The following is a 27,132-nucleotide window of genomic DNA, read 5'->3' as shown; positions in this document are numbered from 1 at the left end:
GTTCCCAGACTACAGCACTGGGCAGCACAGCATGGGGAGGAGGTGACCAGCCCTCTGTGGAAAAAGTGGTTTGGGACTATTTAGAAAAGCTGGATGAGCACAAGTCCATGGGGCCAGATGCGTTGCATCCGAGAGTGCTAAAGGAGTTGGCGGATGTGATTGCAGAGCCATTGGCCATTATCTTTGAAAACTCATGGCGATCCGGGGAAGTCCCAGATGACTGGAAAAAGACTAATGTAGTGCCCATCTTTAAAAAAGGGAAGAAGGAGGATCCTGGGAACTACAGGCCAGTCAGCCTCACCTCAGTCCCTGGAAAAATCATGGAGCAGGTCCTCAAGGAATCAATTCTGAGGCACTTAGAGGAGAGGAAAGTGATCAGGAACAGTCAGCATGGATTCACCAAGGGCAAGTCATGCCTGACTAATCTAATTGCCTTCTTTGATGAGATAACTGGCTCTGTGGGTGAGGGGAAAGCAGTGGACGTGTTGTTCCTTGACTTTAGCAAAGCTTTTGACACGGTCTCACACGGTATTCTTGCCAGCAAGTTAAAGAAGTATGGGCTGGATGAATTGACTATAAGGTGGATAGAAAGTTGGCTAGATTGTCGGGCTCAACGGGTAGTGATCAATGGCTCCATGTCTAGTTGGCAGCCGGTATCAAGTGGAGTGCCCCAGGGGTCGGTCCTGGGGCCGGTTTTGTTCAATATCTTCATAAATGATCTGGAGGATGGTGTGGATTGCACCCTCAGCAAGTTTTCAGATGACACTAAACTGGGAGGAGTGGTAGATACCCTAGAGGGTAGGGATAGGATACAGAGGGGCCTAGACAAATTGGAGTATCGGGCCAAAAGAAATCCGATGATGTTGAACAAGGACAAGTGCAGAGTCCTGCACTTAGGATGGAAGAACCCAATGCACCACTACAGACTAGGGACCGAATGGCTCAGCAGCAGTTCTGCAGAAAAGGACCTAGGGGTTACAGTGGACGAGAAGCTGGATATGAGTCAACAGTGTGCCCTTGTTACCAAGAAGGCCAATGGGATTTTGGGATGTATACACAGGGGCATTGCCGGCAGATCAAGGGACGTGATCGTTCCCCTCTATTCGACATTAGTGAGGCCTCATCTGGAGTACTGTGTCCAGTTTTGGGCACCACACTAGAAGAAGGATGTGGAAAAATTGGAAAGAGTCCAGTGGAGGGCAACAAAAATGATTAGGGGACTGGCACACATGAGTTATGAGGAGAGGCTGAGGGAACTGGGGATGTTTAGTCTGCAGAAGAGAAGAATGAGGGGGGATTTGATAGCTGCTTTCAACTACCTGAAAGGGGGTTCCAAAGAGGATGGATCTAGACTGTTCTCAGTGGTAGCTGATGACAGAACAAGGAGTAATGGTCTCAAGTTGCAGTGGGGGAGGTTTAGGCTGGATATTAGGAAAACCTTTTTCACTAGGAGGGTGGTGAAACACTGGAATGCGTTACCTAGGGAGGTGGTGGAATCTCCTTCCTTAGATATTTTTAAGGTCAGGCTTGACAAAGCCCTGGCTGGGATGATTTAGTTGGGGATTCGTCCTGCTTTGAGCAGGGGGTTGGACCTCCTGAGGTCCCTTCCAACCCTGATATTCTATGATAAGTTCTGAGACTGCATTCCTGATCTGTTCCCGGCAAAAGCATCACACAGACAGAAAGACCCTTTGTTTCCCCCCTCTCCAGCTTTAAAAGTATGTTGTCCCCTCATTGGTCATTTTGGTCTGGTGCCAGCAAGGTTATCTTGGCTTCTTAACCCTTTACAGGTGAAAGGGTTTTGCCTCTGGTCAGGAGGGATTTTATAGCACTGTGTACAGAAAGATGGTTACCCTTCCCTTTACTTTTATGACAACTACATTATAATGGGATATAGAGAAGTGAAAAAAATGCAAGTAACATCCCACTCATTTTCATGAAATTTAAACACCAAATGCACTCTTATACATTTAACAATCACTTCGTTCTATACTAATATACAAGCTAATTGGCCTGGCTATGAATTTGTAAGCATTCAGTGAGCCGTGACACTTTGACATGAGCTGATATGTGGTCTGTGTCACAAATGCCAATAAATTTCCCCATGTAGACAAATCCTTAGTCTCCATTCAAAGGACAAAGTCCAGGGACTATGAGAGCTTTTCTGTCCCTCTTAAAGTGGTTATACAAACCCTTTGAAAGCATTGCTGTGTGAAATTGGAAATAATCTTGGGATGCCAGAAATATCTGAGCGATCAGCCTGTCTTGGATTTCCAGTCTTAGTCCCTGTAGCAATGCAGTAGTCTGGGCTGGAATTTCCCTGTTTTCCCTAGTACCATAAGATGACCCCATGACAGTGATCAATGGGTATTTTATTAATAATTTACTTAAATGTTTATTAAATTGTACGACATATTTCCATAAACTGTATCTCAGACAGAATATTAATTTGTCCAAAAATAAGAAATACTTAGATATTGTTTTCTGCAAGAAGGTAATTCTGATACATACTTACATTACTGTGTACCCCTAATTTTATTCTGTTCTCTCCTCTGATATACATATGTAACAATCAAAAATATTAATGCAAATACGTCTGGGAAAGAATAGCCCCCCACAGGAAAGAACATGACTTAAGTTTAAGGGGCTGCAGTACTCCTAGGGAGTAGGCTTGATGACTTGGGTTGGTGGAGAATGGGAGGTAAAACAATCTACATTGGCTACATTCTCTTTTATAACAGCCAGCCCTGTCTAAATATCAAGAGATTGCATATTATATGTGTTTTAAGCCTGTGAAAACAGTACACTTTTTTCCCATCTAATAACTCCTTGAGGTACTTTTGGGAGAAGATATTGCAGAATTTAGACATTGTGGCATCTAACACTAAATCATCTGCATTTGGTCCATATGCATAGAGAATATGTAAATTAAGTATGAATTAAACACTCAAAAGATGTAAATTCTGTGAAGAATAAAAATGAAAACATCAAGTCCTCTGAAAATGAGTTAGCTATTTTTTATTGAAGTGCTTTAATTTTATAAGATTTTCAGTGAAAACAAGTTTTCATATTTTATCATCTGTCAGAATAGCCTTAAGTATTAAAGCTAGCACTATAGCACGCTAATATAGAATTATTTATACCACTTTGAAGTTTTTTATATTTCTTACAAGGTGCTAATTGTGCTGAATCAAGCTGACAAAATTGCATAATTTTTAGGTTAATATTAGCATAATTCTACAGCACATTGTTTAAAGGAAGTAAAGAAATAAAGTATGCTGAATATTTTTTCAATACGATGAATAAAGCTGTATCTTTCTCACAGTCATAATTTCCATGACACTAATCATGAATTTTAGGGGGGTTTATAACTAGTTATGTACTTTGTCATGTGGGCCAGTGTGCTACTGAGTAAGACTTCTTTTGCAAATAAACCTTTGTATATATCCAGTAGAGAAGAGCAGAGCATGGGAGTAATATGGGGATTTCATGATTTTAAACTGTTAGTTAAATATTAGTGAATAGTTTTAAAACAGTTTTAACTGGAATATAGAGGATATTTTCGTTAAAATAATAATACAGGAGTTTTCACTTTTTTTTATAAATTTGTGCCATTTTCTTTGTTTAAACTAAAGTTTTGGCTTCTGGATTTTCTGCCATGGCGTGCTATCAAAAGCACAGTCTAAGAGCAGGTGCCTGCAAGCACAGACTCTGACTCCTGTGTGGAGCCCCATTGAAATCCAGGCTTGTGTATCTCTTTGCAGGTTAAGAAACCTTAATAATGAGATATCAAATTTACACCACATCAGTTAGTGCCCTGATGTGAAAGGATGTTTGAATTACAGGTTAGGATTTTATTCCTAGTGAAAAGCATACGGCATTGTCAAGGAATTGCAATTCCAAAATTTGCTTAAACATCATCTGAAGGGGTGTTTCCCCCCACTTGCCTAAATATTTATTTTAGTACTGCAGTGATCTGTGAAGAGAGAAGCCTCCCCTTTCTTTTGTGCCTCAACACCAATTATATTGCAGGTTCCCTCAGCAGTTCTTTCAGTGACATTTTACCTTTGTATGGATGCAATAATGATGCTAGTGCATCAACAAGAGAATAAACCAGAGACCCAGGCTGAGTTCAGCTTATTCAGGCTTTAGTTTTGGCATATTTTTGAAGTCTACCTTCCTGTGTGACAGTGCATGTGGTAGGAAAAACTAGTCAGGAATGCCCATTAGTTTCACACTTGCAGATTCTTGATGCATTTTTGCCTGATGGGAACAGGGATGCTAGCTGTCACAATTTCCTTTCATTTTTGGTTATTATTTTGTTTAAAATTTTCCAGGAATTTATCAGTGCTTATTACATTTGTTTTTTTTAAACAAATTGGTGAAAATTGGTGCAAAAAATTAACTTTGCAGTTTTTGGGGGTAAATATTGGGCTTAATATTGGGATAAGAAGACAGTAAAAAAAGCAACAAAGAAAGAAAAGTAAGAGTATTGAAAGTAAAAGCAGTTTAATGCTCTGGTTTATTTCATGAACTGTACATTACCAATATGTGTACTCATGCATGCCCATGCATGTGTGTCTTCCACTACATTGTCTTACTTTAACAGACAGCCTCACATTTACATGTAGACTAATTTATTATTAACACAAACACATCTACCGTATGTAATGTATGGCATTTTCTTAAAATAATCAGTATGTTCATGTGTTTGAGTAGTTCAATATCTGGATGAAGATCAGTAATAAAAACAAATAACTTTTGCAAAATCCAGGATTTTTTTCCGTAAAAATCAGTAAAAACTGAAAACGGAAGGCCTGCAGTCCCCCAGGATTCTCATGCTGTGGCTCCTTTTGTCATTTGGGGGCCGCTTTGATACCTCCTCTTCAGGCATCCAAGTGACTGCCTAAGTCCTTACTGATGTCCCTGCTGGAAAGAGCCAGGAAGAGAAGGATAGGACAAAAAGGAGGAAAGGGAATTTCTCCCAGCCCCCTGACCAAATGTATGCCAAAGGCCAGGGGATCAAATGGATTGGAAAACAAATTTTGCTTTGAAGATTTTGAGAGGCTAGCAGAGAATAAGATGAAGTAGTCAGTATTTCAAAATAACTTCCTAGAAAAAATAGTACTTAGCAATTTGAGTCTTGAAAATCCTTTACAAATATTAAGCCTCTTGGTAAAACTGAAAAGTAGGTAAATGTTGTTATACTCATTTTGTAGATGAGAAATCTGAGGCACAATGAAGCTTATTGATTTGATACAAGGATATGTGAAAAGAAAAGGAGTACTAGTGGCACCTTAGAGACTAACCAATTTATTTGAGCATAAGCTTTCGTGAGCTACAGCTCACTTCATCGGATGCATTCGAGGATATGTGGATGACAGGTAGCCAACTCAGTATTAAAACTTGAGTCCTGACTGCCAATCCTCTGCTCTGACCACTGGGCTATCTGTTTTTTGGAAATCTAACATTTCTAGCATTACTCCAAGAAAGGAAAATGCAATCAAATGTAATTGTTTTTTTATGTAAATCTAGTTTAATTGTTGCAATTTTCAAATTGTAGTAACTGAAATGAAAATGTAAAGGAAGGAGGTCTTTTAAAAAAAAAAAAAGTATGACATGATATATTTTTTAAATGTCCTATAAGGTGTTCAGCATCATGTATTAGAAATAAAATTTATGATACATGAATGAAATAACAGTTTGTTTGTTTTTACTTCCGTGGTGGTGGTGGTACAGATATCTAAATATATCTAACAACACAATTAACAAAAGAAGTGCATTTTGGTTGCCAATAAATTTTGACTGACTTTTATTGCTGCTTAACCACAGTTTTAGCTTTAACTTTTATTCTGATTACAGTAGGAAAACAATAGTTTTTCCCCCCCAAATAGTCATGAGCAATGAGTGCTAAAACTTAAATGCTAAGAGATTGTATTTTGAATGCATAAGAGATTGTATTTTGAATGCATATCTGCCCACTGCTGCTTCCTTCTCTCCTCCCCCTTGAAACTTCAATTAGGCATAGAGAAAGAGAATGGAGATTGACTTGAGATTCAATTTGCAAGTGCTGAAATGCAAATTCAGCAACTCCTATATCAGCTCATACTGAATTTTTCACATTTAAGTAGCTGATAAACTTGCTCAAGCTGAGAAGAGTAACTTTATTTTGTGAGAAACATGAAGCTCATTTAACTGGTTGAACCAGAAGAAAAGTATTTTTACCTTTATATTGTAGGTGACACTTTATGTGTGAATCAAGATTTCCATTTATTTTAGGTTAAGGCACCTAAATATGTACTTGATTATTAAAACATTATAGAGTTGTTAATCCTTAGTAAATATATTTTAATAATTATTCAAAATACCACAATCATCTTACAAAATGTAAATTTGCCATGCAAATACAATTTTAAATTTTTAACTGTGCAATATTCTGTTATTGAGTGCTGCTGAGGTTCTTGCTAGGAGACAAGATCTTTGGCTGAGCCCATATTACTTATAAGTTTAGCAAAATTCAGCTAGAGATATCTTATATATTAACCAGAAATTGTAATAAGTTTGTTCTCATCATTCCTACCACTGATGAGAAGGGCAGTGATTTTGTCATGGTGACTTATGTCATAACTTTTAGGAATTTGTTGAAATCAAAAGTCAAAGACTATCTTACCCTTTTTGTTAATTGACAGGCCTTGGAAAGGCCCCACTACAGGCTGAAATCTTGGCCTCATTCAAGTCACTGGAAGTTTTCCCTCTGCCTTGAATGGGGTCAGGACTTCATCCCTGGTCAGTCAAGAGCAGTGAAAAGATGCAGTGGGCAAGATGGAGCCAAACTACCACCAAACTCCCTGAACAGGGTCATGCCAAAAGGATAGAGGGGAAATTCCTTTTTCTTCTTCCAAAAAAAAGAATGATCATAATGATAATAAGAGGGATATCCCATCTTCCTTGGAATAATCTGATTTACTTGGTTAGAGAAACGACTTGGCATTCAGGCTGATAGTTTATCTATGCAGGAATCAGGCTATTTCCTTCTCAAATAATTGAACACACTTTTAATTATCCTTTAAATATACCCTAAAATCTATTAGAATCCACAAAAGAGGATTATTAAACAAAATAATAATTGCATATTTAACAATGGCATATCTAACAAAACATCCCAAGAAATCTTTCATTAATTATCACACTCAACAGTGCAGCAAAACTCAAGATAAATGAATTTACTACTTGAATGAGAAATTCCACATATGTCCAAATCAAAGTTGTTTCCCAACACTGTACCATAACTCTGCTTTGGGAAATTCTATAACTTTAAACCACTGAGGAAAATCTAAAGGGGCTTAAACTCTGGCAAGTCAAGTGTAAAAGTATCATAGAATCATAGATTTTTAAGTTCAGAAGGGACCATTACGATCATCTAGTTTGACCTCCTGCACAACGCAGGCCACAGAATCTCACCCACCAACTCCTGTAACAAACCCCTAACTTATGTCTGAGCTATTGAAGGCCTCAAATCGTGGTTTGAAGACTTCAAGATGCAGAGGATCCTCCAGCCCACGCTGCAGAGGAAGGCGAAAAACCCCCATGGCCTTCCCAACCCCAAATATGGCGATCAGCTAAACCCTGAGCATGTGGGCAAGACTCACCAGCCAGACACCTAGGAAAGAATTCTCTGTAGTAACTCAGATCCCACCCCATCTAACGTCCCATCACAGGCCATTGGGCATATCTACCACTAATAGTTGAAGATCGATCATATAGATCATCATATCATCTCCTCCATAAACTTATCAAGCTTAGTCTTGAAGCCAGATATGTCTTTTGCCCCCACTGCTTCCCTTGGAAGGCTATTCCAAAAGTTCACTCCTCTGATGGTTAGAAACCTTCGTCTAATTTCAAGTCTAAACTTCCTGATGGCCAGTTCATATCCATTTGTTCTTGTGTCCACATTGGTACTGAGCTTAAATAATTCTTTTCCTTCCATGGTATTTATCCCTCTGCTATATTTATAGAGAGCAATCATATCTCCTCTCAGCCGCCTTTTGGTAAGACTAAACAAGCCAAACTCTTTGAGTCTCCTTTCGTAAGACAGGTTTTCCATTCCTCGGATCATCCTAGTAGCCCTTCTCTGTACCTGTTCTAGTTTGAATTCATCCTTCTTAAACATGGGAGACCAGAACTGCGCACAACATTCCAGATGAGGTCTTACCAGTGCCTTGTATAATGGTAAAAAGAAAAGGAGGACTTGTGGCACCTTAGAGACTAACCAATTTATTTGAGCATGAGCTTTCGTGAGCTACAGCTCACTTCATCGGATGCATACTGTGGAAATCGCAGAAGACATTATATACACAGACACCATGAAACAATACCTCCTCCCACCCCACTCTCCTGTTGGTAATAGCTTATCTATTAGAGGTATTGTTTCATGGTGTCTGTGTATATAATGTCTTCTGCGATTTCCACAGTATGCATCCGATGAAGTGAGCTGTAGCTCACGAAAGCTCATGCTCAAATAAATTGGTTAGTCTCTAAGGTGCCACAAGTCCTCCTTTTCTTTTTGCTAATACAGACTAACACGGCTGTTACTCTGAAACCTGTATAATGGTACTAACTCCTCCTTATCGCTACTGGAAATACTTCGCCTGATGCATCCCAAGACCGCATTAGCTATTTTCATGGCCATATCACATTGGCGGCTCATAGTCATCCGGTGATCAACCAATACTCCGAGGTGCTTCTCCTCCTCTGTTACTTCCAAATGAAGCGTCCCCAGTTTATAACAGAAATTCTTGTTATTACTCCCTACAAGCATGACCTTGCACTTTTCACTATTAAATTTCATCCTATTACTCCAGTTTACAAGGTCGTCCAGATCTTCCTGTATGATATCCCGGTCCTTCTCTGTATTGGCAATACCTCGCAGCTTTGTGTCATCCGCAAACTTTATTAGCACATTCCATTCCAGCTTTTTATGCCAAGGTCAGTAATAAAAAGATGAAATAAGATTAGTCCCAAAACTGATCCTTGAGGAACTCCACTAGTCACCTCCTTCCAGCCTGACAGTTCACCTTTCAGTGTGACCCACTGTAATCTCCCCTTTAACCAGTTCCTTATCCACCTTTCAGTTTTCATATTGGTCCCCTTCTTTTCCAATTTAGCTAATTCTCCATGTGGTACCATATCAAATGCCTTACTGAAATAGAGGTAAATTAGATCCACTACATTCCCTTTGTCTAAAAAATCTGTTACCTTCTCAGAGAAGGAGATCAGATTGGTTACGATCTACCTTTTGTAAAGCCATGTTGTATTTTGTCCCAATTACCATTGACTTCAATGTCCTTAACTACTTTCTCCTTCAAAATTTTTTCCAAGACCTTGCATACTACAGATGTCAAACTAAGAGGCCTGTAGTTACCCAGATCACTTTTTTTCCCTTTCTTAAAAATAGGAAGTATGTTAGCAATTCTCCAATCATAAGGTACAACTCCTGAGTTTACAGATTCATTAAAAATTCTTGCTAATGGCCTTGCAATTTCGGGTGCCAATTCCTTTAATATTCTTGGATGAAGATTATCTGGGCCCCCCAATTTAGTCCCATTAAGCTGTCTGAGTTTCGCTTCTACCTCAGATATGGTAATATCTACCTCCATATCCTCATTCCCATTTGTCATGCTACCATTATCCCTAAGATCCTCTTTAGCCTTATTAAAGACCTAGGCAAGGTATTTGTTTAGATATTGGGCCATGCCTAGATTATCCTTGACCTCCACTCCATCCTCAGTGTTTAGCGGTCCCACTTCTTCTTTCTTTATTTTCTTCTTATTTATATGGCTATAGAACCTTTTACTATTGCTTTTAATTCCCTTTGCAAGGTCCAACTCTACATGGCTTTTGCCTGTTCTCACTGTATCCCTCCCATCTTCCACTCCTTGTAGGCTTTCTGCTTTTTCTTAATCACCTCTCTGAGATGCTTGCTCATCCATCTTGATCTACAACTTTTCTGAATTTTTTCCCCTTTCTTGGGATGCAGGCTTCTGATAGTTTCTGCAACTTTGACTTGAAGTAATTCCAGGCCTCCTCCACCTTTAGATCCACAAGTTTTTCAGTCCAATCCACTTCGCTAACTAATTTCCTTAATTTTTGAAAGTTAGCCTTTTTAGTTAGTATGACTAGAATTTGAAGAGCAAATAGTGTGAGACACGAAAGCTAACTGCAATTTTTTTAAGTACATCAGAATCAAGAAGTCTGACAAACAATCAGTGGGTACACTGACCAGTCAAGGTGCTAAAGGAGCACTCAAGGAAGATAAGGCTGTTGCGGAGATGCTAAATGTATTCTTTGTATCAGTCTTCACTGAAGACCATGTGAGATTCACACACCCAAGGCATTCTTTTTAGGTGACAAATCTGAGGAACTATCCCAGATTGAGGTTTCAATAGAGGAGGTTTTGGAACAAATTGATAAATTTAAACAGTGATAACTCACCAGCCATCAGATGATATTCACCAGAGTTCTGAAGGAATTAAGATGTGAAATTGCAAAACTACTAAATTTGGTTTGTAATCTATCACTTTAATCAACCTCTGCACCAGATGACAGGAGGTTAGTTAATGTGATGCCGATTTTTAAGAGGGCTCCAGAAGTGATTTTGACAATTACAGACCAGTAAATTTAATTTCATTGTCTGGCAAATTGGTTGGAACTATAGAAAAGAACTAAATTACCAAACATGTAGATGAACATGATATGTTGGAGAAGAGTCAACATAGCTTTTGTAAAGGCAAATCATGCCTCCCCAGTCTATTACAGTTTTTGAGGGTTCAGCAAACATGTGGACAAGGGTGATCTAGTGGACTTTCCAAGTGAACTTGGACTTTCAGAAAGTCTTTGACAAGGTCCTTCACCAAACTGTCTTAAGAAAAAAAAGCCATCATGGGATAAGAGGGAAGGTCCTCTCATAGATCAGTAACTGAAGATAAGATACAAAGGATAGGAAACAAAGGGTAGAAATCAATGATCAATTTTCACAGGTAAGAGAGGTATATAGTGGGGTCCCCCAGCGGTCTGTACCAAGACCTGTGCTGTTCAACATATTCATAAATGATCTGAAAAAGGGTTAAACATGAGGTGGCAAAGTTTGCAGATGGTACAAAATTACTCCAGATAGCCAAGTCCAAAGCAGACTGTGAAGAGTTAGAAAGGGATCACACAGAACTGGATGACTGAACAACAAAATGGCAGATGAAATTTAATGTTGACAAATGCAAAGTAATGCAAATTGGAAAACACAATCCAAACTATACATACAAAATGATGGGGTCTAAATTAGCTGTTGCCACTCAAGAAAGAGCTCTTGAAGTCATTGTGGATCGTTCATTGAAAACATCGGCTCAATGTGCAGCAGCAGTCAAAAAAAATAACAGTGTTACAAATCAAAAGAACAGGGATAGATAAGATGACAGAAAATATCATAATATCAGCATATAAATCCATGGTACTCCTACACCCTGAATATTGCATGCAGTTCTGGTCACCCATCTCAAAAAAGATGTATTTAAATTGGAAAAAATAAAGAGAAGGACAACAAAAATGATTAGGGATATGGAGCAGCTTCCAAATAAAGAGAGATTAGAAAGATGGGGACTGCTCAGTTTGAAAAAGACTGCTTACTTTGCTTAAGAGCCTTTGGTGAAGGACCTTGTCAAAGGCTTTCTGAAAATCTAAGTACACTGTATCTAAGTACACTGTATCCCCTTGTCCACATTCTTGTTGACCCCCTCAAAGAATTCTAGTAGATTGGTGAGGCATGATTTCCCTTTACAAAAACCATGTTGACTCTTCCCCAACAAATTATGTTCATCTATGTGTCTGAAAATTTTGTTATTTACTATAATTTCAGCCAGTTTGCCCTGTACTGAAGTCAGGCTTACAGGCCTGTAATTGCTGGGGTCACCTCTGGAGCCCTTTTTAAAAATTGGCGTCACATTAACTGTCCTCCAATCATTTAGTACAGAAGCTGATTTAAATGATAGGTTACAGATTACAGTTAGTAGTCCTCCAATTTCACATTTGAGTTCCTTCAGAACTCTTGGGTGAATACCATCTGGTCCTGGTGACTTATTACTGTTTTAGTTTATCAATTTGTTTCAAAACTTCCTCCAATGATGCTTCAATCTGGGACAGTTCCTTGGATTTGTCCCCTAAAAAGAATGGCTCAGGTTTGGGAATCTCCCTCACATCTTCAGCCATGAAGACTGATACAAAGAATTCATTTAGTTTCTCTGCAATGGCCTTATTGTCCTTGAGTGCTCCTTTAGCATCTCAATAGTCAAGTGGCCCCACTGGTTGTCTAGCAGGATTCCTGCTCCTGATGTACTTCAAAAAATTTTGACTATTACTTTTTGAGTCTTTGGCTAGGTATTCTTCAAATTCTTTTTGGCCTTCCTAATTATATTTTTACACTTCATTTGCCAGAGCTTATGCTCTTTTTTCTATTTTCCTCATTAGGATTTAACTTCCACTTTTTAAAGGATGTCTTTTTGCCTGTCATTGCTGCTTTTACTGCGGTGTTTAGCCACGGTGGCTCTATTTTGGTTCTCTATGTTTTTTAATTTGGGGTACACATTTAAGTTGAGCTGCTATTATAGTGTCTTTAAAAAGTTTCCATGAAGCTTACAGGGATTTTACTTTTGGTGCTTTACCTTTTAATTTCTGTTTAACTAACCTCCTCATTTTTGTGTAGTTCCCCTTTCTGAAATTAAATGCTACAGTGTTGGGCCACTGTGGTGTTTTCCCCATAATAGGGATGTTAAATTTAATTATATTATGGTCATGATTACCAAGCGGTCCAGCTATATTCACCTCTTGGACCTGATCATGTGCTCCACTTAGGACTAAATCAAGAATTGCCCCTCCTCTGGTGTGTTCCAGAGCTAGCTGCTCCAAGAAGCAGTCGTTTAAGGTGTCAAGCAGCTTTATCTCTGCATCACATCCTGATATATACCCAGTCAATATGGGGATGTTTGAAATCCCCCATTATTATTGGTTTTTTTTTTAATAGCCTCTCTAATCGCCTAGAGCATTTCACAGTCACTATCACCATCCTGGTCAAGTGGTCGGTGATATATCGTTACTGCTATATTCTTATTATTCTAGCATGGAATTAGTATCCATAGAGACTCTATGGTGCAGTCTGGTTCAGTTAAGATTTTTACTTCATTTGATTCTACGCTTTTTTCACATATAGTGCTACTCCCCCACCAGCACAACCTGTTCTGTCCTCCTGATATATTTTGTACCCAGGTATTACTATTTCCCATTGATTATCCTCATTCCACCAAGTTTCTGTGATGCCTATTATATCCTAATTTAATATGAGGCATGCTAGTTCACCTATCTTATTATTTAGACTTCTAGCATTGGTATATAAGCACTTGGTATATAAGCACTTTAAAAACTTGTCACTTTTTAGCTGTCTCCCATTATGTGATGTAATTGAATGAGACTTTTTTCTTCATTTGACTGTTTCTCATCAGATCCTACCTGTATTTTATCATCTTCCATACTCTTCTCCTTACTAGGACACAGAGAATCTCCATTAGTAGATCTTCCCCTAAGGGATGTCTCTGTCTGAACCATGTGCTCCTCCGCACCTATCAGTTTTCCCCATGCCTTTTAAAAACTGTTTTTTGACCTTTTTAATTTTAAGTGCCAGCAATCTGGTTCCATTTTGGTTTAGGTGGAGCCCATCCTTCCTGTATAGGCTCCCCCTTTCCTAAAAGTGTCCCCAGTTCCTAATAAATCTAACCCCCTCCTCCCTACATATCGTCTCATCCACACATTGAGACCCTGCAGTTCTGCCTGTCTAACTGGCCCTGTGCGTGGAACTGGAAGCATTTGAGAGAGTGCTACTATGGAGGCCCTGAACTTCAATCTCTTACCTAGCAGCCTAAGTTTGCATGCAGGACCTCTTTCCTATCCTCCCCAATGTCACTGGTACCTACATGTACCACGACCACTGGCTCCTCCCCAGCACTACACATAAGTCTGTCTAGATGTCTTGAGAGATTCTCAACCGTCACACCAGGCAGGCAAGTCACCATGTGGTTCTCTTGGTCATCACAAACCCAGCTATCTATGTTTCTAATGATTTAATTGCCCATTACTAATACCTGTCTCTTCCTAATAACTGGAGTTCCCTGTCCTGGAGAGGTATCCTGAGTGCGAGAGGATACCACATCATCATCTGGAAGGAGGGTTCCAATTATATGATTGTTTCCCTCTGCTCCAGTTGGATGTTCTCCTTCCCTGAGGCTTTCATCCTCCTCAGCAGCACAGAGGCTGTCAGACCGGGGGTGGGACCGTTCTACTGTGTCCCAGAAAGTCTCATCTATATACCTCTCTGTCTCCCTTAGCTCCGACAGCTCAGCCACCCTGGTCTCCAAAGCCCGTACATGGTCTCTGAGGGCCAGGAGCTCCTTGAACTGAACGCACATCTACACCACCTGCCCATAGGGCAGGTAATCATACATGCTGCATTGGGTTCAATAAACTGGGTAGCCCCCACTCTGTTGCAGGACTTCTGCCTGCATTCTTTTTACTCCTGCAGCTGGTTCCCTTGTTGTTTTGTTTTTATCAGGGGATGTTTTTTGGCTTAAGTTTAAAGAAGTTTAAGGAATGCTAAGTGTATGTAGGCCCCTCCTCCCCCCACTCCTGTTGTAAACTCCCTTGCAAAATTCCCCAGTTAGCCGCTCCTGTTTGCTAGGACATGGGAACTGAACTACCCTTTCATACTTAATGGTGTTTCCTTCATGCCAGTATCTAGGCACGTTGGCAGAGTAGCGTGGCAGATTGCACAACTTCTGGAAGTATTGTACCAATTCTGTGGATTAGCACAGGACTTCAGGTTTTCAAAGCTGTCAGTGGAGCACCTTTCATAAGCATGAAATTTGTTTAAAACATTTAAGAAAAAAAGAAAAAGAAGTGAAAAATAGATAAGATACTGCCCTGTGGCTTACATGCTCAATAATCTTGTGACTGCTTAGAAGTTCTTTAATGTTTTCTTTTCATGTAAGTATTAAAAGTTTCAAGCACATAAAGGCATCAGAGTGGTATCATTTGACACTAGAAACATTAAAAACTTTTGATTGTTCTCTTTCTAGTTAAATAACATACTAAAATATCATCACTTGGTTTCCATTTCCACCTGTAGACGCTTTGACCGAGCTGTGAAGAAGTGGCAGTGTTTCCACCATGACATGAAGAATTTTAGTCTCTGGCTAACTGACGCAGAACAGTATCTGGCTAGAGCACAGACAGGTACCAGGGACCTGGATCAAGCCAAAATAAAGCAGTATCTCAAGGTAGGTTTTAACTGACCCATTCCTATACAGTACCATATCTTTATAGTTCAATTGTAGATAGTGTTGATTGCTGAGTGGTATTTTTATATGATTTTCAAATGTTTTCTTGTTCAACCTTTTTCTCTAACAAATATTTTTTTCCGAGATATTAGCTGAAAATGAATTTAAAAATAAAATTAACATTAGAATAAGGTGCAACCAGGTAACACTTCTGTAGTTAAAGATTTGGTCTGTCTTTATTTAGTTCAGGCACACAATGCCCATTCATTTCCATGCGGTTTGTATGTTCAGCGTAGGAAGAGAATAATGCTCTGGGAGATAAACTTTGCTTGTAGGGGATGTTTTATTACCACGCTTTGTAGCAGAAACTTGATTCATGAGCAAGCCATGAAAGAGAGGTTCCATTAACCTTGTGTGGGTCCTTAACCTGTGTTGCCTGTGCCATCCTCTTTCGTTTTGTAATCAAAAGAATATCCAAGGTGTTTTTCTGTAAATTGCATCATGACAAAATTGCCGTTCAGTTCTCATATCCAGGTTCCAATCTGTACACTCCTCTATTCTTCTTAGCGTATGCATAATATGCCTCCTGTGCCACGTGACCAGGATTCATCACTGAATTTGGTCTGCTGGTTGGATCATTAGCTTCCCTGGGCCAGGTCCAGTACTGACGCTGAACGCTGATCCAAGCCCTAGGTTCATAAGCAAAAAAATAATTCTTAATTTATTGATAGCTGACTTTATTCTCATTTTGTATGGCTCAGTATGATATGTTGTGCGTGTGTGTGTATATAGATCGATAGTACTACTAATAGTAGATACTATAGTAGATTAGTACTACTAATTCCATACCAGTGATTTTCAAGTTGATTAGTTCATTTGGATAAAATGGTTTGTCTAACAATGACACTTTAGATACGTGTAATAAATTAATTCCCAAGCACAAGAAAAATCTTTTGCTTTCAATGTTACATTAATGAGCATCTACACTGCAATGGAGATAAGAACCGTCAGTTAGAGAAAGTATAGGTTGTTTAATGTCATGCATTTTTATTTTTTGGTTTTGATTTGTTTTAATTCAAGAAGGCACTGATCTAAAATGAGCCAGGAATGAGGGAAGAAATTCCCATTATAGGAGACAATGATGCATATGGAAAATCTTACTCTTTTTTTCAAATTCTCTAAATGCTCTGGTGTTGTCCTTGTGAACTACAAGACTTGGGTTTCCATTAATCTACAGTTTTAACATATTTGATTATTTCCTTTTAAGTATGTAAAATAGTGAGTTAATTATTTAAGATTTATTAAGTCATCTCTAGGTTGAAGAATTGGATTCACCTACAAGATATATCAGAGAGAAATAGCTTTCCCATTTAGTAATCTATCTTTTCCTAATGAGAAGGAGCCACATAATAGATTTCAGTGTCTGTAATTAATTACCACAGATATCTTTTAGGAGTGATCATTGACAAGTTCCCAGCACCACAATGCTGTGTAGTGCCAAATACAAGTGGAAATAAAAAAACCTCACAAAGATAATTAGATAAGCACAATGTATTAATATTGCACAAAATCAGTATTTTTTAAAAAATATGAACACTTCAGATTTTTCAAATGAAAAGACATAATATATAGCACATTTTTAAAAAAAGTTATTTTAATAAGTAAAAATCTGTCTACTACCTCCTCTTTTCTTTATAGCAGCCTTCCCCTGTAACCAGACTCAAACCAGAAATCACATTAAACCAAGAACAAGGTGTAACGATGCTGGTTCTGGTGGGACCCAACTGAGAGTGCCAATTCAGGACAAATTGCTTCAAGCAGGGCAGTTACAGCCCAAGCCTGGGGATTTTCCACCTCTAAGGCAAACCAAATCAGCCAAACAGAGCAGACTTTGGTCTCACCCCACTGGCTAACCACAAGTCACACAAGCAATTCCCTTAGACACTCCAGTTTCCCAGTATCCCCAACAGTGCCACTCGTTATGGGGACAAATGGTTATGAAAACCAATACCCCAGTAAAAGAAAAAAGGTTCTCTCGATCCCAAAGGACCAAGCCCCAGACCCAGGTCAATATACAAATCAGATGTTAGCCACAAATCACACTGTTGCCAATCCTTTAGAATCCAAAATCTAAAGGTTTATTCATAAAAGGAAAAAGATATAGATGAGAGCTAGAATTGGTTAAATGGAATCAATTACATACAGTAATGGCAAAGTTCTTGGTTCAGGCTTGCAGCAGTGATAGAATAAACTGCAGGTTCAGATCAAGTCTCTGGCATACATCCACAGCTGGGATGGGTCTTTCAGTCCTTGTTTCAAAGCTTCAGTGTAGCAAAGTTCCCCCAGAGATATGAAGCAGGACTGAAGACAAGATGGAGGATCTGCAGCAGCTTTTTGTATTCTCTTGCCATGTGGTCTGTCTTTCTTTGCTCCAAAGACAATCTGTCTATCACATGGCATGGAAAAACCTTAGAGTTCTGTCCATAGGCAGGTCCCTGCATACCTTGCTGAGTCACAAGGCGTGTCTGCCTTCTCTCAATGAGTCAGTAGTATAGCTGATGGTCCTTAATGGGCCATCAAGCAGGCTAGGCAGAGCTGACACCAACTTGTCTGGGGTGTCATTCAGAAGCGTAGCATAAATTTGAAATACAGACAGTAGAGAGCCAATACTTAATACAAAAATGATACATGCAAACAGATAGCATAATCATAACCAGCAAACCATAACCTTGTCTTAGACACCTTATTTGACCCCCTTTATACAAGATTTGGTGCCACTACAGGACCTTGGTTGCAACAATGTTCTATACAGTCCCAGTTCAAGTCAATAATGTCACACCAGGTTATATAGCGAATGAGTAAATAGAAAAAAGATTGTGTATAACGAATGAGGCAATGTTAAGAAGATAAATTGGAGGGGAACCCACAAAGACCTTTGTATCATTCAGTAAATATGTCCCCTTCATTGTGCACCATACAACTTGCACACTGAATGAAGCAGAGGTCCTGCAGAAAATGTAGTTTATGATTATGTAATCAAAGATGCATCATAGTGTATAGCCAAAAGGGAGCAGACTTTAGGCTATGTAGGCAGTTGGTACTTCCAGATGGTTCAGTGCTCCCCCTTTGTGATCGTAAACATATTTTAGTTGTTTGGGTATGTACCACATATGTAGAGGACGTATCCATATAGAAAAGAGCAGAACTATATCATACATTTATTTGTTCGGGCCCTTTTGCCTGCCTTGCCTACTCACTGGCCGCTAATTCTCCCAGGACATATTCCAACCCCTTAAACAGCATCAAAGAAGGTAATTTAAAGTAAAATCAATCTGTGGAAGAAATGGTTCTTCCTCTTCTTTCTCCCCTCCTGCCACTCCCAAAAGAAAATTATCCCTGACTGATGCTCGGAGACAGACAAGATACATTTCTGATCTAATGACATAAAAATCTTATGGCATTAAGTTTGGGCACTTCTTATTCCTGCAAGGCTAGAAACATGAGCTTTACTCCATTGGGGAGGAGAGATTACCAGTGTGACAAACAACACCTTCCCTAGTCATGAAAGGGCCTGACATAATTGCCATTAAAGTCATGACATTTTGATGCCTACAAAAGTTATTTTTGGTAATTTTTCATAAGTGTTTTATATTTATTCACTTTAGTATTTCTCTCCTTCTGAGCCTTGCACATTTGGACTCTAAGGCCCAGATCCTTGTTTGGTGTAAATACACATACATAAAATTCCTCTGGACTCAATATTTGTTTGCTTAGTATCTGGCCCTTAATAGTAACAAAATCACCTGAATTTAAAGATAGTGGTATAAGAAATAATCTCTCTCTTTTTTTTTTAAACTCTCCAAAACATTCTTTAAGATAGTTTCTTTAACATATCTGTTTTATATACAAAACACATGTTGGGGAGGAGTGATGTAAAGGGTTTAGGAGCATGAGTTTGAGATGACCTGCAAAGCCACCATGTGCTCCACATATAAACAAGTACATACTTGTCAAATGGGCCTTCCAACAGATATAAGAATCTGCTCATACAGCTCCTCTCTGCAAGTAATACTCCTGTGTTTATGACTGACTTAAGTTTAACTTCCTTCACATCTAACTGTCATCCATTTTTGTTCTTGAACATCCAGAACCTATGCATTTCTGTCTGCCCTATGGTTTTTAAAGCTACTGTCATTCAACACTGAGTTGTGCTGAGAGGAAGATAGAGCTAGAGCCTTTTGAGGGCCTTAAAACCATTATTTAAAATGTTAGTTTGAGTGAGAAAAGGCAATCTGGAAGAAGAAAAATTAGTCTGAAGAAATAGCTCTATCATTTAATTAGTTGGTTCTTTGTCACTTTGTTGGCCATGTGCCGATGCTTCACCAACAGCATATGTGGATGGTGCAAGACAAGGGGAAATACTATTTTTATAAGACTGTTGTTTGGAAGGTATTAGCTGGCACTCGTGAAGCTGACAGAAGAGATGATCATCTCCATTAGGTTAAGAAGTTAAAAGATCTGAACATTCTGACTCTTACTAGATTAGCATCTTGGTGTTTTTGTTGTTGTCATTCTTTATGAGATCACATTGCTTAGTGAGGAATATTCAAAATTAACAGTATTTTCTTGAAAAGGCTTTCATGAGCAGATATATGACCTGTTGTTCAGAGCAAGATATTGTCTTCGATGCAAGCTGTATAAAATGTGAAGAAGTGTGCTACTAAAAATTGAACTTTTTAAAATGTCTGTATTTAATATATTAATAAATACAATGAGTCAAATGTTAATATACAATAACATAAGTCAACTGCACAATTATGGGAGGTGATGCAGTAGTGTTGACATGAGTCATTAGATAATTGCATTATTTCTGGTGAATTTACTGTTGTCTGTGTTGATTTTGCTACATAATGTAGTGTAGTGTTGTTATACAGCAATTATGCGCAGAAGATATGACACTAGTTATGTAAAACCTATTAATATGATTATTTTATGTCATGAAATAGTCTTAGTCTATCCAATGTTAAAGGACTGCTTGAGAACTCGGATGTCAAATTTAACTTCTGTTGTGTGACTTCTAAATCTGAGCATGATTTTATCTTTTCAGTTAATTACAGAACTAGGAGTTCTGAAAGATCATTTGTACACTCTGTCTAAAATTTGACAAGGACTTTGAGGCAGGCTGGGGGACAAAAGCTATGTGCTAGTCATATAGAGGAGAATAAATCTACAAATTACATTTGAAGAGAGGGAAAATCAGACAGCAGATGAATATATGGTGAGGGAAAGAATTTGAAGTCATAATGCATCAATTTTTGTGTGTTTAAATCATGTATGTATACAGTCATAGAAAAAGACTTAGCTGACATTTACAGGGGGAAAAAGTGCCAAGATTTCCAAAACTAGAGTCTAAAATTAGGTTCTTAAATCCATATTTGGGCAGCTAAATAAGTGATTATTCCTTTTTCGTAAGTGTTGAGCATCCAAAAGCTGCTACTGACTTCAGATTGGAGCTATGGAGCATTCCACACTTCTGAAAATCTGACCACTTATCAAGGTGCCCAAATGTAGATTTAAGAGCCTAACTTTAAACTCCTAGTTTTGAAAATTTAGGCTTTCATTTTTGTGTTCATACTTTTCTGGATTTAGTTGTTATAATGTTTTATTTTTTTATTTTGAGACTGAAGTTTGAAACCAAACTTTTTGTGTAATTGATGTGCATTAGTTCTGATTGGTTAATAATGGATACCTCTGTCGGATTGAAATAGTTTTAAATCGTTGGAAGCCAGATAATTTTATTTTAAAATTTACTAACAACATTTAGTTTAGAGAAACAAGAAATGGTAGGCCAGCTCTTACTAGTTGTTTCTCTTACTGCCAACTCAGTGGTGTGTCTCCCACTATTTAATGAGGAGGTTCTTCAACATATCTTAAGGGACACCATGATCAAGACCAAGCAAAATAATCATAATTATTAACTATGGCTATCTTCTTATTAAAGAAAGGGAAAAAAAGAAAAAAATAAACAAAAAATGCATATGATAGAGTACAGTTATAAACTGCTTACTTCTATTACAATCTCCTTTATGTGCCTTTTTATGGAGCACTTTTAACAGATATTGTACACTTGAGAGTACACCAGACTTTGATGTGCTAATTTTCTCTTGGTAAGTTAAGACTAATCTATTTTTTTTCATTGTTAATGTCTCATTAGTTACTTAAAATTGTTTATATATAGCAAAATATTTGGTTTAAGGACAAGTGAAGCCTGTCTAATTATTCATAAAGAGCTAAATGGTTTATAGTTGGGCAAAGTAAACCATCTTAACTAACTCCTATGAAATCAAAGAAGTTAGTTAAATTACTTAGAAAAAACCATTTAAGGAGCTGTCTTAAGACAGGCCAATTACAAATATCAAGAATTCTAAATCCAGTTGAATCACACTATTTCTCTGTTTACCAATGTTTAGCCCCTGTTTCTTCTCCAGGAATATATAATGTAATTTAAGTTACAACAGCATTTCAATAGTCCAATAAAATCATTACAAGAGTTTTAAACCCAATCACTTGGCAGTGTCTTAGTTAACTTCCTCACACCAATTCATGTTGAAGTATTGGGGAAGTTTTCCTTGGGTTGGTTTCTTCTTGGTTTTTTTTTGTTCTTTCTTATCAGTCTGTAGCAGCTTGTTCCCGGAGTGCTGTATTTGAATAGGATAGCAGAAGGTGCATGTGAGGGTTCTGAATTCAGAGTTTTTATACGCTTCTCCATTCTATTTTCATGAAATTATAAGAAAACATTGCTCTTAGTGCTTGTTTAGCTTCAAGTTACTTACTATGACCCTTTCATTGGCTTAATGCCTTGGCAAAGTTGACACTTTCCACTCCTGAATATGCCGTCTGTTTAAAGAAAATGCAAATTTCTTTAATTGCCTTTGTTCTTCTTGTGGGAGGAAAGCATCAGATAACTTTCAAAGCTAGTTTTACTTCTTTTTATTCAGTCCATTCTTTGAGATAGTCTTTCAATTTATTTTGACAGGAAATGAAATTCTGTTTTCAAAAAAATCCAAACATGAATTTCTAGTTCTCAAAGTAGTCTTTTAAAATTAAAAAACTTTTAGAAAGTCTTCATCTTAAATCAATTCTACATGACAATTTTTAGAACAATGACTCTCTTATCTTCCTGAGATGAGTAAGGATTTGCTTGTACATTGCCAGTAATAAATTCTCCACTAATATAAATAGCCTATATTTAAATGGCTTCTTACCCTATTTTAACAAGGTCATTAGAGTCCATAATGGTACATAAAGTATTTTACCACTTTCATAGCAATTTCCTTAGGAGTTATATCAGGAGCTTTGCATTTAGCTAACATATTTGCAAACATGCATTTCACAAAAGTGTTTGCCATTACAACATTTAAGAAATAAACAAAAGTTTAAACTTCTCCAATTATGAATATTTTTCTCTAGAGGTTTTAAGAGCACAAGCAGGTTTTCTTGCCAGAGGGTGGGGTTGGTAGAACCCACTTTAACCAGATTTGTTGCCCTGATAACTCACCCTATATTCTGTTCACAATCAGGTTTCTTCTTAAAAAAAAAAAATGCTTACATAGTTTGTCTGCTTGATGTTTCCTTCTCCTTGGGAGATAGAAGCAGAAACCTTCTGGAATTTCTTTGATTAGCTTTAATGTTTTGTAACATAAATAGCTAAATATATGCATTGTTATATTTCCAAATATCCTGGCTATCACACTCTTGTAGCTATATCTTAATATTCATTAGAAGTACAAACATGTTTGTAACAAATTATCTTCTAAGTTATAATAATTGTATTAATGTCATTTTTATATCAGTGTTGAGGTCTGCCCCCCAAACCTCCAACTGAATAGAGAGGTGACATTAGTTAATTTTAGTTACATTTTTTCTTCTCTATAGTTTATGTTTGTGGTAAATGTTTGCATTATATGTGTTTTAGTTATACATCTAGAAATAAAGGGGGAGGGGAGGAGGAGAAGAAAAACCCTAAAAGTAAATAAGGCATATTATTACAATTTACATATATGTAACTTCACATATTACGTTAATTGGGAAACTTCATTCAGATCATGAAATCCTCACAGAACTGTTTTTTGTCAACTTTTCAGTGTCTAGCAGGAGGGAAAAAAAATCTAATGCTTCATCACAGTAGTGGAACATAATGCCATAATAACTGTAATTGATAAAGTTGCACCTAAAGGAAAAGGCACCCAAGGATCACAGAGCTGATTACAGAAATCATTCCACTAAACAATATCCTTCACTAAGTTCCTAACATTTGCTTCATTTCAAGAAATGCTCTGAGTTTTTATGAAGTTATTGAGCATGGGCATAATTATTAATTTGTTACTTGGCATATCTGTATTCTCAATGTTAGTTTTATCGGAAAAAGTAGGAAAGGGGGAATAATCCAGGAGCAACACAGAATTATCCTAGGATGGTGGTGTAGTCAGTTTTATGTTCCACTGAAAATACATTTTTATTTTTATTTTATTTTTTACAACTCAGATAATACATAAATGCAAGAGAACTGTAACCTCTAAATATAGACTTTCTGGGTTCTTAATAATTGCTGCATTTTTTTTCTAACAAAAGTGCGCCGTTGTTTAATATGTGTGCTTTGATCTGTTACCTATTTTTACCCTTGACTTCAAATAGTTTAATAAATGTAAGACATTACATAAAATGATATTGGTAAAATATGTGTTTTGGTTTGTAGTTGAGATATAAAATTTACTCGATGTTGATGAGTTTGCTCCTATTGCTAGCCTTTGTTTGTAAAACATGACTACCCGTTATGACCATGTACTTTGCGTCTGGCTAGATCCTTGGTTCATGCTTTAAGTATCTGTCCATCTACTATGCTCCAAGGCTACCCCCCCAACCTTTAACTCTCTTAAATTAATACATATTCTTATCTATTTCCAAAGGCTGCTGCCTGATTAAAGTTATATGCACAAGCACTATTATCATTAACAGCAATAATACTAACAATAGTAGCAATATCCTAATTCCTAGCCATGTCTGACATGTGCCAGAGTCTGCATGTGGAAGACTTACATATGGTCATTGCTATTAATAACATGCATCTCTCATAGTGCGAGAGAAATCTGGATGTGACTAATTCTTCCTCCTGGACAGCCATGTGGCCCATGCGAAAAACAGCTGAACCATTTATTTAGACCACAATGTAAAAACAATACCCACAGTGGAAACAGTGAAACATACAAATCAGCAGCTACTGACCTAGGAAGAGTGCCTAATGCAAAGCTGTTAGTTAAAGGACAATGTGATTATATTGTCTGCTATAACTTTAGATCAATTATATTGTTGCCATAGTATGGTCTAGATCAGGGGTGGGCAAACTTTTTGGCCTGAGGGCCACATCGGGGTTGCGAAATGATATGGAGGGCCAGGTAGGGAAGGCTGTGCCTCCGCAAACAGATTGGCCCCCGCCCGCTGACTGCCCCCCTCAGAACCCCCGACCCATCCAACCCTCCCCTGCTCCTTGTCCCCTGAACCGCCCCCGGTACCCCTCCACTCCTAACCACCCCCCTGGGACCTCACTCACTATCCAATTCCCCCTGCTCCCTGTCTCCTGACCGCCTCCCCCCGCCCGAACCTTTGACCCATCCAATTGTCTCCTGACTACCCTCGGGGACCTCCTGCCCCTTATCCAACCCCCACCTCCTTACCATGCCGCTCAGAGCGGCAGGATAGGCTTTTTGGAAAGCCTGGGAGGTGGGCGGGTGCAAGCCGCGCTGCCTGCGCGGCTGCAGGGGAGGAGGGACAGCAGGGGAGAGGCCGGGGGCTAGCCTCCCCGGCTGGGAGCTCAGGGGCTGGGCAGGATGGTCTGGCAGGCTGGATGTGGCCCGCAGGCCGTAGTTTACCCATCTCTGGTCTAGATTATACTTAATAGGTGCAGCTCTGAATAGGGGGTGCTATGGAGCTGTTTTGACCCTAGGGGGAATTCAGGGAGTGCGCCCATTTTTCGGAGTGAGTAAGGGGATTAAATTGGATCATACATTAGAATGGTGCTGACTACTGACGCAGTGCACCAGATCAGCTCTCTCGGTCACTCTGTGTCCCTGTCCCCTGGGGGGCAGTTAGCTCTCTCACTTGGGCTTGGGGGCAGCAGTTTCTGAGCTTTCTTGAGCATGGGGATTGTTGTTGCCCTAGCCCTTGCATAGGCTGTGAGAAAGGAAAGTGTGTGTATCTGTGTGTGGGTGAGTGAGAGGCTCTTTGCATTCTGCCTCCCATTCTTACTGCCCCTCACTGTACCTGCACAAGAATAACCTCGCCCTTCAGAAGAAATGTATTTATGGAACAAAAAAATACCCTTTTAATACTTTCAAACTTAATTCTAAGGGTATGTCTACAAAACATCCATAGCTGGCCTGTGTCAGCTGGCTCGATCTCGCAGGGCTTGGACTGTGGGGCTATACATTTGCAGTGCAGATGCTCAGGCTGGAGCTCAACCTCTGGGACCCTCCTCCTTGTGGGATTTTAGGGCTTGGGCTCCAGCCCGAGCCTGAATGTCTACACAGAAATTGTATAGCCCCACAGCCTGAGCCACATGAGATTGAGCCAGGTGACACAGGCCAACAGCAGCATGCTATTGCAGCGTAGACATACCCTTAGTGTTTATTATCTCTGTACATACAAACATAGCTACGCCCTTGTTTACTCATTTGATAAATAACATTTTATGAGACAGGCTCTTGCACCACTTCCCCCACAACCATTCTGGTTCATTAAGCAGGAGAAAAATAAGTCAGCGAGCAAATTTGTGCTGGCTGCCCACAAGTCATCCAAAGTTCTGTCTTTAAGTCTAATTTTAATTTGATAAATCTAATTTTAATGCAGCAAACTCTTCTGAGGCCACACCAGATGCAATGTGCATAATTAAATATTGTTGAGCTGTTACTCTCTGGCAGTAGATCATCAGGGTGTGCAGCAGATGATATATCCATAGATGTTCTATTTTTTTAAGTCACTGAAAAATGTTAAGTCAATAAGTATGCCTATTTATTATAGCTAGCCTTCTGAACATGCTATGGGCACAGAATTTGCCTCTAAGCCATAGAATGTTTCTCTTGCATGGGCACTGTGGAATTATTATCATCAAGATTGTAGGGTGCCCATCCAAACTTGTTGTTTGGATGGGCACCCTACAAAGTGTTTGAGGTTGACTTCTCTAGACCACTTCTCTGCTTCACTGTAATCACATAAATTTGAACTTTAAATTTTGCTTTAGAGAAGCTGAAGCAAGAAAGAAATGACAGTAGAGAACCTGGAGCTGCAGTACTAAAAGGTGTGGTCACGCTTACTAAAGTCTAAGTTGGAACATATTGATGTTTTAATAAGCATTAATTTAAAACAGTTATTTTTGGCCCACACCATAACTGGAATCCAAGAATCAAGAGGAAAACTCAAGTTCAGGTGATAGAGGCTCTTATTGCAGATGCCACCACCACAGAAAAAAGGATGTGTTTCATCCCACTTTAAAAAAAAAAATAAAAAATCCAGTTTCTAATGTTAGTAAAAAAAAAATGGTTTAGATCCTACAGTTAAAGTGGAGTTCACATGTTTAGATTTATCTCCTGCTTCAACCCATAATAGAGGATATGCCAATAATCTCCACTTCTCTCGTCTACAGTGTCATGTTGGTTAATTGTGGCTGATGGATAATATTTTAAGAAGTTTATACTGACACAGCATAAATTTG

General features: G+C 38.5%; 1 protein-coding gene across 8 annotated transcripts in view; it reads left to right on the top strand.

Annotated features, from left to right (window-relative positions):
- Positions 1-27,132, top strand: part of DMD (dystrophin) — a 1,912,888-nt gene that overhangs the window by 919,747 nt on the left and 966,009 nt on the right. For all 8 annotated transcript variants that reach the window (XM_043538015.1, XM_043538014.1, XM_043538013.1 and 5 more), the window contains one exon: positions 15,218-15,368. In XM_043538015.1, the coding sequence (XP_043393950.1) occupies positions 15,218-15,368 (151 nt within the window). The remainder of the gene's footprint in view (positions 1-15,217; positions 15,369-27,132) is intronic.

This window comes from Chelonia mydas, chromosome 1 (genome assembly GCF_015237465.2).
Source record: "Chelonia mydas isolate rCheMyd1 chromosome 1, rCheMyd1.pri.v2, whole genome shotgun sequence".
Taxonomy (NCBI): domain Eukaryota; kingdom Metazoa; phylum Chordata; order Testudines; family Cheloniidae; genus Chelonia; species Chelonia mydas.
This window is presented reverse-complemented; position numbering and strand designations above follow the sequence as displayed.